General features: G+C 73.0%; 1 protein-coding gene across 1 annotated transcript; it reads right to left on the minus strand.

Annotated features, from left to right (window-relative positions):
- Nucleotides 1-1975: 1975 nt before the first annotated feature.
- NTRK1 (neurotrophic receptor tyrosine kinase 1) lies at nt 1976-9179 on the minus strand. The gene is made up of 17 exons (XM_064498809.1): nt 8983-9179; nt 7419-7493; nt 7158-7229; nt 6658-6726; nt 6421-6575; nt 6192-6340; nt 5895-6021; nt 5467-5796; nt 5325-5342; nt 5156-5214; nt 4768-4870; nt 4378-4524; nt 4167-4297; nt 3924-4096; nt 2994-3234; nt 2478-2636; nt 1976-2166 (listed from the first exon to the last, which is right to left on the minus strand). The coding sequence occupies exons 1-17, from the start codon at nt 9177-9179 to the stop codon at nt 1981-1983; spliced, it is 2391 nt and encodes a 796-aa protein (XP_064354879.1). The 3' UTR covers nt 1976-1980.
- Nucleotides 9180-10843: the final 1664 nt, after the last annotated feature.

Below are 10843 nucleotides of genomic sequence, written 5' to 3' on the forward strand. Positions count from 1 at the left end.
CGTTTGCAGCAAAAAATGAAAAAATCAAGCCGCCGAGGGCAGCCGGCGTGCCGCACTCCCGGCTCCTGCGGTTCCTGCCCGGTTTGGGGCAATGCCCCGAATCACAGCCGTGCACCCGGCTCACGGGACTCCGGCCCCGGGGTCTCCGCCTGCCTCTGCCCCTCTCCGCCGTGGGTCTCCCCCGCGGAGCTGCTGCTCCTGGCTCTATCTGAGATGGGAGCGAAGCCCCCAAAGGGCAGGACACCCCCGCCGAGAGCCCCAGGGAGCAGAGCTGGCCCTGGTGGGACCCGAACCCACGGCGCAGAGTCCTGGGGATCCCTCCTGCCCCGGGATCCCTTGTGCCCTGGGATCCCTCCTGCCCTGGGATCCCTCCTGCTCCAGGATCCTTCCTGCCCCAGGATCCTTCCTGCCCCAGGATCCCTCCCGGCCCTGGGATCCCTCCCGGCCCTGGGATCCCTCCCGGCCCGCAGCTCTGGGGATGCTCCAGGGAGAGAAACGGCCTCGGACGAGCCCCCGGGAAACCGGCAGGCCCGAGCGTCGTTAATCCTCATTAACGGGGCCTGTCCCCGGCCCGGCCCCCCGGTGCCGCTGGGGCCACCGGGAACTTTCGCAGGGAGCAGAGCCGTTAATTACCTCATTGCCCGAGTCCATTACGGCTCCCCCCGGAGCCGATGAAATGGAGAAACTGCAGGGTGGGGAGGAGATCGATCAGGCCTGCGGCCCCGGGGAGCGGGAGCGGGGCTGGCCGGGAGCCGGCTCGCTTAACCCCTGCACCCCCGCCGGGGAAACCGAGGCACGGCCGGCCGCGGAGCCCCGCGGAGCCCCCGGCGCCCCGAAACCGCACGCTGCCCGCGGGGCTCGGCAGCCCCTGCCCAGCTCCCGGCCCCTTGGCAGCTCCCGGCCGCGCGGTCGGGCACCCCGGGGTCCGCGGCTGCCCGGCTGCCCGGCCCGAGGCAGCGGTATTGACCCAAGAGGCAATGTGCAGCGCGGCGCTGGAAAAGCTCAAACTTGTAATCTTGTTCCTTCCTCAAATTAGATAAGGCGGAAAAGCCCATAAATCAGCGCGGGCAGCGATTAGAGAAAGCCCAAGGAAGCAGGTCACTCGCCCGGCCGTGCCGGCTGCCACTGCGGCCGGGAGCCCCCAGCCCTCCCCGGGGCCACGGCGGGGCCGAGACCCCCGTACTGCAAAGCCCGGAGAGGGGCCTGGCTGCAGGGCACCCCCGGGGGCCGCCCGGTGCCCCCCTGCCCGGCCCGAGGGCCCAGAGACGTCCCCAGCGCGGGGCCGGTAATGGCCGGGGGATGGATTACGAGCCAGGACGCTGGGGACGGCTCTGGTTTCCCCTGCGCTGGCCGGCAGCCCCCGGCCGCGGCTCCCCCGGCAGCGTGCCTCAGTTTCCCCCGCGGCCCGGCACCCCGCTTCGCTCCCCGCACCCAGGACGCGGCGGGTGGCCGGGGAGCTGCCAGGGCCCGGCCTGCGCTGCCTAATTAGCCAGATGAAATCAATTCAGCTCCATTACAGCCAGATCCAGGTCTCAAACATTACCCGGGCGGCCGGAGAGCCCGTAGAAGGATGATTAAGTGGACGCTACAGGGCATCCGATAACTCCTCGGATCCGATGACGGTGCCCGGGGAAGGGGGGGCTTCTCCCTTCGCTCGGGTCGTTTTCCTTTTCGCTCCTTCTGCAAACGGCAGCGAGAAGCCCCAGATCCCCACCCCACCCTGCGGCACCCGCCGCCCCAAAACTCCCCTTCCCCAGCCGGAGCATCCCGGCTCCCTAACTGCCCCCCCTTTCTCCTCGGAAGCCCCTGGCGCGGCCGACGCAGCCCAGGCAGCCAGCGCGGAGCCAGGCGGGCAGGGGTTTATTATCGAGGGCTCTCGCGGCCCCGGGGTGTCCGTGCGGGGGGCTCGGCCGGCCCCGGCTGCCGTCTCCTCGGGGCCGCGGCAGGGCGGGGGGCCGGCGGGGGGGTGCGGGGTCCCGCTCAGCCCAGGATGTCCAGGTAGACGGGGGGGGTCTTGACCAGGGCCTGGAGGCGGCTGTGCAGCTCCCTGATGCCCTGGCGCTGCTGGGGCTCCCGCTGCCAGCAGCTCTGCATGATGTCGTAGACCTCGGAGGGACACGTCCGCGGCCGCTCCAGCTCCCGGCCCTGCGTGATGCACTCGATGGCCTGCGGGCGCAGGGGGCCGAGATGGAGCCGGGGGGGACGCGAATCCCGCTGGGGCGGGCAACGGGACCCAGGCGTCCCGGCCCCCCCCCGCGTTGCTCCCACCTCCGTAGCGCAGGGCCTGTCCCAGGGCTTGCAAAGGGACTGGGTCGTCCTCACACCTCCCTCATCCTCCTCTCCCGAGCGAGGAAGAGGACGAGGAGCCCGGCTCTCTGCTCCGTGCTGCTTCCCGCGCCGGAGCAGGCGGGTGCCCGCTTGCCACCGCCTGGCCCGGTCCCGTCCTCCCCCCGCACCCGGCCCCCCCAGCCCGTCACCTCGGTGTTGGAGAGCTGGTACCAGGGCTGCTTGCCGTAGGTGAAGATCTCCCAGAGCACCACGCCGAAGCTCCAGATATCGCTCTCCGTGGTGAACTTGCGGTAGAGGATGCTCTCGGGGGGCATCCAGCGGATGGGCAGCATGGTCCGGCCACCCACCTGCCCGGCACGGGGCTGTCAGCGGGGCACCGCCCGGGACCCCCAAGTGCTCTGCGCCTCCCCCCATCACCCCACTAAACACGGACGGGGCCGGGGTAAGGGGCAGTGGCTAGAAGGGAAAAATTGAGCATGGTTCCCACCAGGAGATGGAGATGATGGAGATGATTGATGGAGATGATGGAGATGCTCCCCATGGCCCCGAGCTGATTGGGACCAGTCCGACCCAGCCCCTGGCACTGGGAGGGCTGGGTAGGGTGGAAAAGCGGGGGCCCCCCAGGGGCTGGGGGCCCCCCAGGCGCAGCTAGCCCCGTGGCACAGCTCTGCGGGGTGTTTTTCCACGGCGGAGAACCCGCTCACCCGGTAGTAGTCGGTGCTGTAGATGTCGCGGGACATGCCGAAGTCCCCGATCTTCACCACCAGGTCGTGGCCCACCAGGCAGTTGCGGGTGGCCAGGTCGCGGTGCACGAAGTGCAGGGAGGCCAGGTACACCATGCCCGAGGCGATCTGCGTGGCGATCTGCAGCATGTGGCTCAGGGTGAGCTGCCCGCAGGGCTGCCCCTTGCCCTCGTCCAGGATCTTGGCGTCGGGACCGTGGGACCTGCCGGGGCGGAGAGGCTGCTCGGAGCGGGCCGGGGCCGAGGGGGCTGCGGGGAGAGGGGGCACAGCGGAGGCAGAGGCGTGCGCGGCGCGGAGCTGCATGTGCATGCAGAGGGGTGCGTGCAGCATGCGTGCAAGGGAAAGGCGTGCATGCATGCGCGTGCAGCCGTGCAAGGGCAGGCCGTGCGTGTGCACGCTCATGCATGCTCGTGCGTGCTGGCCGAGGGCGCGCGTGTGCAGCCACGAGCAGGGTGTGAAAGCCAGCCGGGGCCAGCGGGGCTCGGGACGCCGCGAGCCGCCTCTGCCTTTGATGCCGAGCGCTGCTGACAGCCGGGCCGAGGAGGCCGCGGCCGGGAGCGGGGGGCTCTGCTCGGCAGAACCATTAATGCCAAGTCCCATAACAATAATCATAAAAGCCACGTCTCAGAGCTCATCGCGCGGCCACTAAAGCGATGCCTCTGGCAGCCCCCCCGTCTATCAGCAATACCTGGGGGGCCAATCGAAAAGTCTCTGCTTATTCCAGCTGATGGCCAATCTCTCTCTATTTAAGCCTCTCAGACAGCTAATCTAATCAATATTGCAAGGAGGGCTGCATTAGCAGCGAGCGTGGAGCAGGCTGTCTGAGCCGCGGCACTGATGGGGGGGGCGGCGCGGGGCCGCGCGCGGGGCCGGCGCTCCGGCCGGACCCACCGCAGGAAGCGGTTGAGGTCGCCGTGCTTCATGTACTCGAAGACCATGACGAGGGGCTCGCCGTCGGTGCAGACGCCGTAGAACCTGACGATGTGCTCGTGCTGCAGCACCGTCAGCAGCTCGGCCTCTCGCTGGAAGTCCAGCCGGGCGCTCTCCGTCGCCTCCTTCAGCGCCTGCCGCCGCGGGAAGGGGGGGGTCAGGCCGCCGGCGGGGCGACCCCCCCGGCCCCCCCCCCTTGCTCACCTTCACGGCCACCAGCATCTTCTCCTGCTCGGGCAGCAGGTTGTAGCACTCGGCCAGGAAGACCTTGCCAAAGGCGCCCTCGCCCAGCTCCCACTTGAGCACGATGTCGCGGCGCTGCACGTGGTGCACGCCTGCGGGCAGGGACGGCCGGGGGCCCGTCAGCGCGGCCCCCCCGCCCCCCCGCCCGCCCGCCGCCGGCCCCGGCGCGTACAGGCGTCGCAGAAGTACTGCGGGTTCTCGACGACGGTGCCCTGCGGCCCCTCCAGCTTGCTCTCGGCCGAGGACGGGGGGCTGCCGCCCAGCGTCATGAACCGCAGCGACATGGCCAGGTCGTCCTCCTGCGCCAGCACGGCCGAGCCTGCGGGACGGGGGGGGGTCACAGGGGGGGGGGGACGGCGTGCTGTGCCGCGCCGGGCTCTGCCGAGCATCCCGGCCGGCCCCCAGGGACGGCGCAGCCCCGCCGAACACACTTAGCGGCTGAACCCGTTCCAGCGGCGAATTAGCGGCTGCGGCGCCGGGGGAGCCCGGCACCCTGGGGTGCCCCCCCCCGCCACCCGACGGGGACCCGCAGCCTTGGGGGGGGGGAGAGAGGGGGGCTTACGGTTAATGCCAAACTTGGAGCGGCGCCCGCACTTGTTGAGGGCGATGAGGGTGACGGAGAGGAAGAAGCAGGCGCACACGGCCAGCGCGACGGCCACAGAGACCTGGCGGCAGCAGCGGGGGGGGGGGGGGGGCTCAGCTCAGGGACCCCCTGGAGAGCCCGTTTCTGGGCCAAATCCCTTCTCCCTGCTGCCAACCCCGGGAGCTGCCACCGGGGAAACTGAGGCACGGCAGCATCCCGCCGATCCCCTTCCCCACGCATCCTCCCCACCTCCCCCAGGCTCGTTTTTTCCCGTTGCTCTAATGTTATCCCTCAGCGGGGACAGGCCTGACCCCCCCCCCGGCTGGATCCCCCCCTCCCCAGCCCAAGCGGCCCCGAAGCGGCTCACCCCAAACGCGTGCTCGTCCGGGGTCTCCACCGGCCCCTGCAGCGAGCTGTTCCTGGTGCCTGGGGCTGCAAGAAGGATGCAGGGTGGGACCGCGCAGGGTGGGACCGCGCAGGGTGGGACCCCCGCCCGGCACCCACGGGGACGGGCAGCATTGTCCCCGGTCACTCACCCAGCGGGGACAGCGACACTGCGCAGCGCAGGGGAGAGAAGGAAAGCGCCCGTTACCGCGCGCCCAGCAGAGCCCCGTCCTCCCCGTCCGCGGGGAAACCGAGGCCCACGCACGGCCCGCGGAGGGCTGGGGGGCTCGGTACCGGGGATGGGCTCCTCGGGGTTGAAGCTGAAGGGGTTGTCCATGAAGCGGCCCTGGACGGTGCGGGCGGCGGAGCCCAGGGCGTTGCGCACCAGCAGCGTGTAGTTGCCGTTGTTGACGTGCGTGGGCCGGTTGAGCTGCAGGCAGCCGTGCAGCACGGTGGAGTTGTGCTCGTACTCCACGATGCGCGTGTGGATGTAGGGCCCCTCGGCCAGCGCCGAGCCGTTGAAGAGCCAGCGGACGCTGGGCGCCGGGTTGCCGTCCACCGAGAAGGGGATGCACCAGAAGTGCTGCGGGATGGCCTCCTGCAGCAGCAGGATCACCGCCGGGACTGTGGGACACGGAGCCGCCTGGGTCCCCGGCGCCGGGCCGGGGGGGCCGCGCCGCGCCCCCCACCCGCCGCCCCCGCCGGCCGCCCCGGCGGCTCACAGGTGACGTTCAGGACCACGCTGTCCTCCGCCGGCCCGGCCGCGTTCTCCGCCCGGCACGTGATGTCCTTGCGGTTGAGGCTGGAGGAGACGTTGCTGATCTCCAGGAGCAGCTCCCGCTCCGAGAGCTGCGGGGAGCCAGAGCAGAGGGCGCGGGGCTGGCGGGGGGTCTCGCGCTCGGCCGTGGGGCCGAACCGCGGCGGCGTTAGGTCGGGGCGAGCAGCCACCCCCGGAGAGCACGGGCTGCTCGGCCGCACCGGGCTCCCGCGTCCCCCCGGCCGGCGGCACCCCAGCTTGCCTTGGTGACGACGGGCGGCTCCGGCCCCACGTCGGGGACCACCCAGCGCCCCGCGGCCGGCGGCTCCGCGGCGATGTGGCAGGTGAGGTTGACGCTGTCGCCCTGCCGCAGCACCACGTCGGCGGGCTCGATGCGGACCGTGGGCGGCTCTGCGGGGCGGGCGGGCGGCGTGAGCGGCGGCCCCCCCCCGCGCGCCGCTCCCCGGAGCATCCCGCATCCCGGCACGTACCGCAGCCGCCGAGGCGCCGGCCGCCCAGCGGCACGAAGACGCTGCCCTCCCAGCAGCCCAGCGACTGGTTGCCCAGCTCGGCGCGGCCGCCGTCCTGCCAGAGCTGCAGCCAGCGGAGGCCGCAGGAGCAGTTGAAGGGGTTTCCCACGAGGACGCTGAGGGGGGGCAGAGGAGCGGGCTGGGAGCGGGCCGCCGGCGCCGCCGGGACCCCCCCGGCCGCCCTCCCCGGCGACTCACAGCTGCTGCAGCGGCAGATGCTGGAAGGTTTTCCAGGACAGGCTGTGCAGCGCGTTGTGGGAGAGGTTCCTGCGAGGACGGACCCCGTCAGCGGCCCCTTCCCCGGGGACGGCCGCGGACCCCCTGCGCTTGCGGCGGAGCCGCCTCCATCGCGCTGTGCCCGGCGCGACTCCCCTCGCCCGTCAGACGCCTCTCCGCGAGCCCCCCCCTCTCCGGTGCGGCACGGAGCTGCCGGGGGGCCGGGAGCCGCCCGCGCTGCTGCGCTGATCGATGGTTTCCCACTCAGCAGCAGCCCCCCCCCCCCCGCAATCCCCCCCCGCGGCCACGGATCGAGTTTTGCTGCGGTGCCGATGGCAGGCGCTGGGGCAGCTGGACACCATCGACCGTCCCCTCGGCGCGGGGACGAGCCACCCCGCGCCCGGGGCAAGCGCGCACGGGGACAGCACAGGGACGGGGGCCCGAGCCCTAGAGCCGGGGGGGCGTACGGGGGGGCTACTCACACGTGGCTCAGCCTGGGGGTGTCCTGGAAAGCATCCACGGAGATGTGCTGCAGCCCCGAATTGGCGATGGTGCTGGGGGCAGGGAAGGGCTGAGCATCTGCATCCGCACCTGCACCCCTAAGCCCCCTGCCCCACTGCCCTCCACCCCCCGGGGGTGCAACGACCCCCCCAGCACTGCCCTCCGCCTCCCTGCAGTGGGATCAAGCACCGGGGCCCTTCCCATCCCCATCCCCGTCCCCGTCCCCGTCCCGGGATGCTCACAGGTTCCTGAGGTCCCGGAGCATCCTGGTGTCAGCCTGGGTCAAGGTCGTCAGCGTCCTCTGGTTCTCAATGACCCTGGTGGGCAAAGGGGCCCGGCACAGGGGTCAGGCCCCCGGGGGCCACGCTGGGCTCTGGGCCCCCCCCAGTAGCTGGGACGGCCGGGAAACGCGCCCTGGGGAGGGCGGGCGGGCAGCACCCAGCACCCTGTCCGCACCCGCTTTGTGCCATCGCACTGCGCCGTCCCCACCCTGTGAAACGTGGGGCAGAGGGGACGGGGCGCCTGCCCTGTCCCCCGACGGCACCCCCCGGGGAAGATGCCCCCCTGCTCCGCACACCCCCGGCTGGCCCCATGCTGGGGAAAGGGAGCCGAAAGGCACCGAGCGGTGATTTACAGCCCCGGCTTCCCCCGGCCATAAAGCGGCTTTCTCCCCCGTTATCGCCTGCGTCCCAGCTGCGCCGCAGCCACGCCAACCTCTGGGGACAGGGGACAGGGGACGAGCTGCCCCGCCGGGCCTCAGTTTCCCCCTCGGCAGATAGGGACGAGCGGGGAAAGGGGGCCGGGACGGCGGCGGGGCAGCGGCTCCCCGTGCCCGGTTGCGGCACCCGCTCCCACCGGCGCTTCGCCGTCCCCGCAGCGGCCCGGGCTCGGGCGGCCCTGCCCTCGCCACCGCTCTGCGGCCGGGCAGCCTGCAACCTCACCCGGCGAGCGAGTTGGCCAGGTCTCAGCCCCCTTAGCCCCCCGCCTGCAAACCCTCCGCAGGCACCTGCCTCGCCTCGCACCCACCCGCGTCCCCGTGGCATGGTGGGGGGGCACCGAGGCGCCGTCTCCCCCCGCTTTTCCCAGGCTGGGCAGTGATGGAAAACCCTGGGAGCGAGTGCGGGGTTTTACCCCCCTGCCACACCCCGGGGCTGCTCCGGGGACCCCCAAGTCCTCGGGGGCCAGTTGGGGATGTGAACCCATGACTGAGGGTTCGGTGACCCCCGCCCGCGGCGGGATGCCCCCAGCAATGCAGGGCTGGAGCCCCCGTGCGAGGCTGCGGGGACAGTGGGGACGAGCGTGGCGGGGACGAGGGTGGCAGGGGATCTCCCGGGGAGCGCCGCGGCCCCGCTGCCGCCCGCCCCACCCCACCCCACCCCGCCAGCGGCGAACAAAGAGCTGGCAGCGGCCCGGCCCGTGGGGAAACTGAGGCACGGCACTGCGGCAAGGCCGGGGCTGCGGCAGCGGGGAGGACCCAGGCACCCCGCCGTCACCCCGACCACCCGCCACCGCCCCCGGCATCCTCCGCACCCCCGCACGCTCAAGCCCTCCTCTACCCGGAGCGCGTCCCGGTGCAGGGAGGAACCGAGGCGGTGGGGATCCCCCAGCCCGGCCGGTTCGGGTCACCCCTAGACCCGTCCCGCGCCCCGGCCGAGTGCCAGCGCTCCGGGCGTCACCGCCAGCAAACGCCCCGCAGGACCGGGGGTCCCGGGGCTCGGCCTCGCCCTCGGCATCCCGCCCGCAGGCCCAGGCGCCGGCCCCCTCGCAGCCCCCCGCCCGCGGCCCCCGCGGCATCGCCCCACTCACACGTCGGTGACGGGGCCGGCGCCCCGGAGCGCGGCCAGGCTGCGCAGGGTGTCGGGCTGCCGGCAGAGCAGGGCGCCGGCGCCGGGGCAGCGGCAGGGCCCGGGGCAGGGCTCGGCGGCGCCCGGCGCCAGCAGCAGCAGCAGCAGCAGCAGCAGCCCGGCCAGGCCGAGGCAGAGGCGGGCGGGCGGCGGGAGCATCGCGGGGCCGCGGGCGCCCCGCTCCCGGCCTCCCTCGCACTTGCCGCCCGCGAGCATGTGTGTGCGCCGGCATCGCGGCGGCTTAAAGGCGGCGCAGGACCGGCCCCCCCGGGGAGGAGCCGGCTGCCGCCCCCCGCCGCCCCCCGCCGCGGGCACGGCGGGTCCCAGCCCCGTCGGGGGTGGGGGGAGCGATGGGCGGGGGGGGGAACCGGGTGGAGCTGGGGGCCGGGACGATGCTGGGCGCCGGGCGGCCGCCGCAGCCGCTTCCCTGGAAGCCCGTGAGTCACCGTGACTCGGTCCCCGGGAAGCCCCTGCTCCGCGGGGACGGAGCGGCCCCGCCGCATCCTGCGCCGCCGCCCCCCCCCCCCCCGGGGGGCCCTTAACCCGCTCGGGGCCGGCGGAGCCGCTCCGCACACGGCACCTCGCAGGGCAGGGCCCCGCCGCCGGCAGCTCCCTCCGCAAGCCGGCACCCGACGGCTGCAAACCGGCCCCCCACTGCACCCCACACCTGCAAACCTGCACCCCACTGCACCCCACACCTGCAAACCGGCACCCCACAGCCACAAACCGGCACCCCACACCTGCAAACCTGCACCCGACGGCTGCAAACCGGCCCCCCACTGCTGCAAAACGGCATCCAACGGCTGCAAACCAACACCCTACAGGTGCAAACCAACACCCCACACCTGCAAACCTGCACCCCACAGCTGCAAACCGGCACCCCCTGCCTGCACCCCCCACCCCACAGGCAGGCTCCTCCCCCCCGGGGGCTGCACCGCAGCCCAGCACCCCGCGCTCGCCCACCCCGCACCGGCACCCACAGGCCAGCGCCCTGCAGCCACGCGGGGGCAAAAAGCAAACCGCGCTGGTGCCCCCCCTGCGACACCGAGGCGGCCCCCGTCTCCCCCCGCTGCTGCCTGGCACCGAGCCCCGGGCACCCACGAGCCGGGCATCCCGCGTGCATCCCCTGCGTCGCGCGCAGCCCCGGGCCTTGGCGTGGGGCGTACACACACACGCACACACACGCACACATGCACACACGCACACACACACACACACACGCGTGCACAGGCACACACACACGCACACAGGCACACAAACACTCCCACGCACACGCACACCCACTGCTGCCTGGCTCCAGCCCGGGGCTGGCTGCTCTTAAGGGACAGAGGAGACACAACGCCAGCGCTGCTGGGCTCACGGGGCCACCGCCACTCTCCATCCTTCCCCCCAGGGGCCGAGGGGGCTCAGCCCTGCGGGACCCTTGGGTGAAGGCCATGGGGACCCGCCACCCCAGCAGGTCTCACCCCTGCCCCGCGGCGTCTCCCAAAATCCCAAAGCACGGCTGGACAGCCCAGAGCATCCCGGTAGCGTCAGGGTGCCCCTGTCCCCAGCCGTCGCCTCTCGGGGCGGCCCGGGCAGGGACCCTCCTCCTCCTCCTCCTCCTCCTCCTCCTCCCCGGCAGTGGGGTCCACGGGGGGCGGGGGGACACGTGCCATTGCCGTGTCCTGCCCTGCTGCCCCACGGCAGCGGGTTTCTGCTAGCGCGGGAGCTGGCAGGGGCTGTGGGAAGCCGCCCCGCGCTGCCGGGAACGCGCAGCGTCGGGCGAGGGGCTGACGCACCGCGCGGGGGCCAGGACACCCCGACGCCGCTGCCCGTCCTGA

The sequence above is a fragment of the Dromaius novaehollandiae genome, chromosome 29, assembly GCF_036370855.1.
Source record: "Dromaius novaehollandiae isolate bDroNov1 chromosome 29, bDroNov1.hap1, whole genome shotgun sequence".
Classification (NCBI taxonomy): Eukaryota; Metazoa; Chordata; class Aves; order Casuariiformes; family Dromaiidae; genus Dromaius; species Dromaius novaehollandiae.

Coding starts and splice junctions, on each gene's coding strand:
- NTRK1 (XM_064498809.1), bottom strand. CDS start 9,179: ATGCTCCCGCCGCCCGCCCGCCTCTGCCTCGGCCTGGCCGGGCTGCTG. Junction 4,298..4,377: donor GCAGTACTTCTGCGACGCCT/GTACGCGCCGGG, acceptor CCCTGCCCGCAG/GCGTGCACCACGTGCAGCGC. Junction 2,637..2,993: donor ACAGCACCGACTACTACCGG/GTGAGCGGGTTC, acceptor CGTGCCGGGCAG/GTGGGTGGCCGGACCATGCT.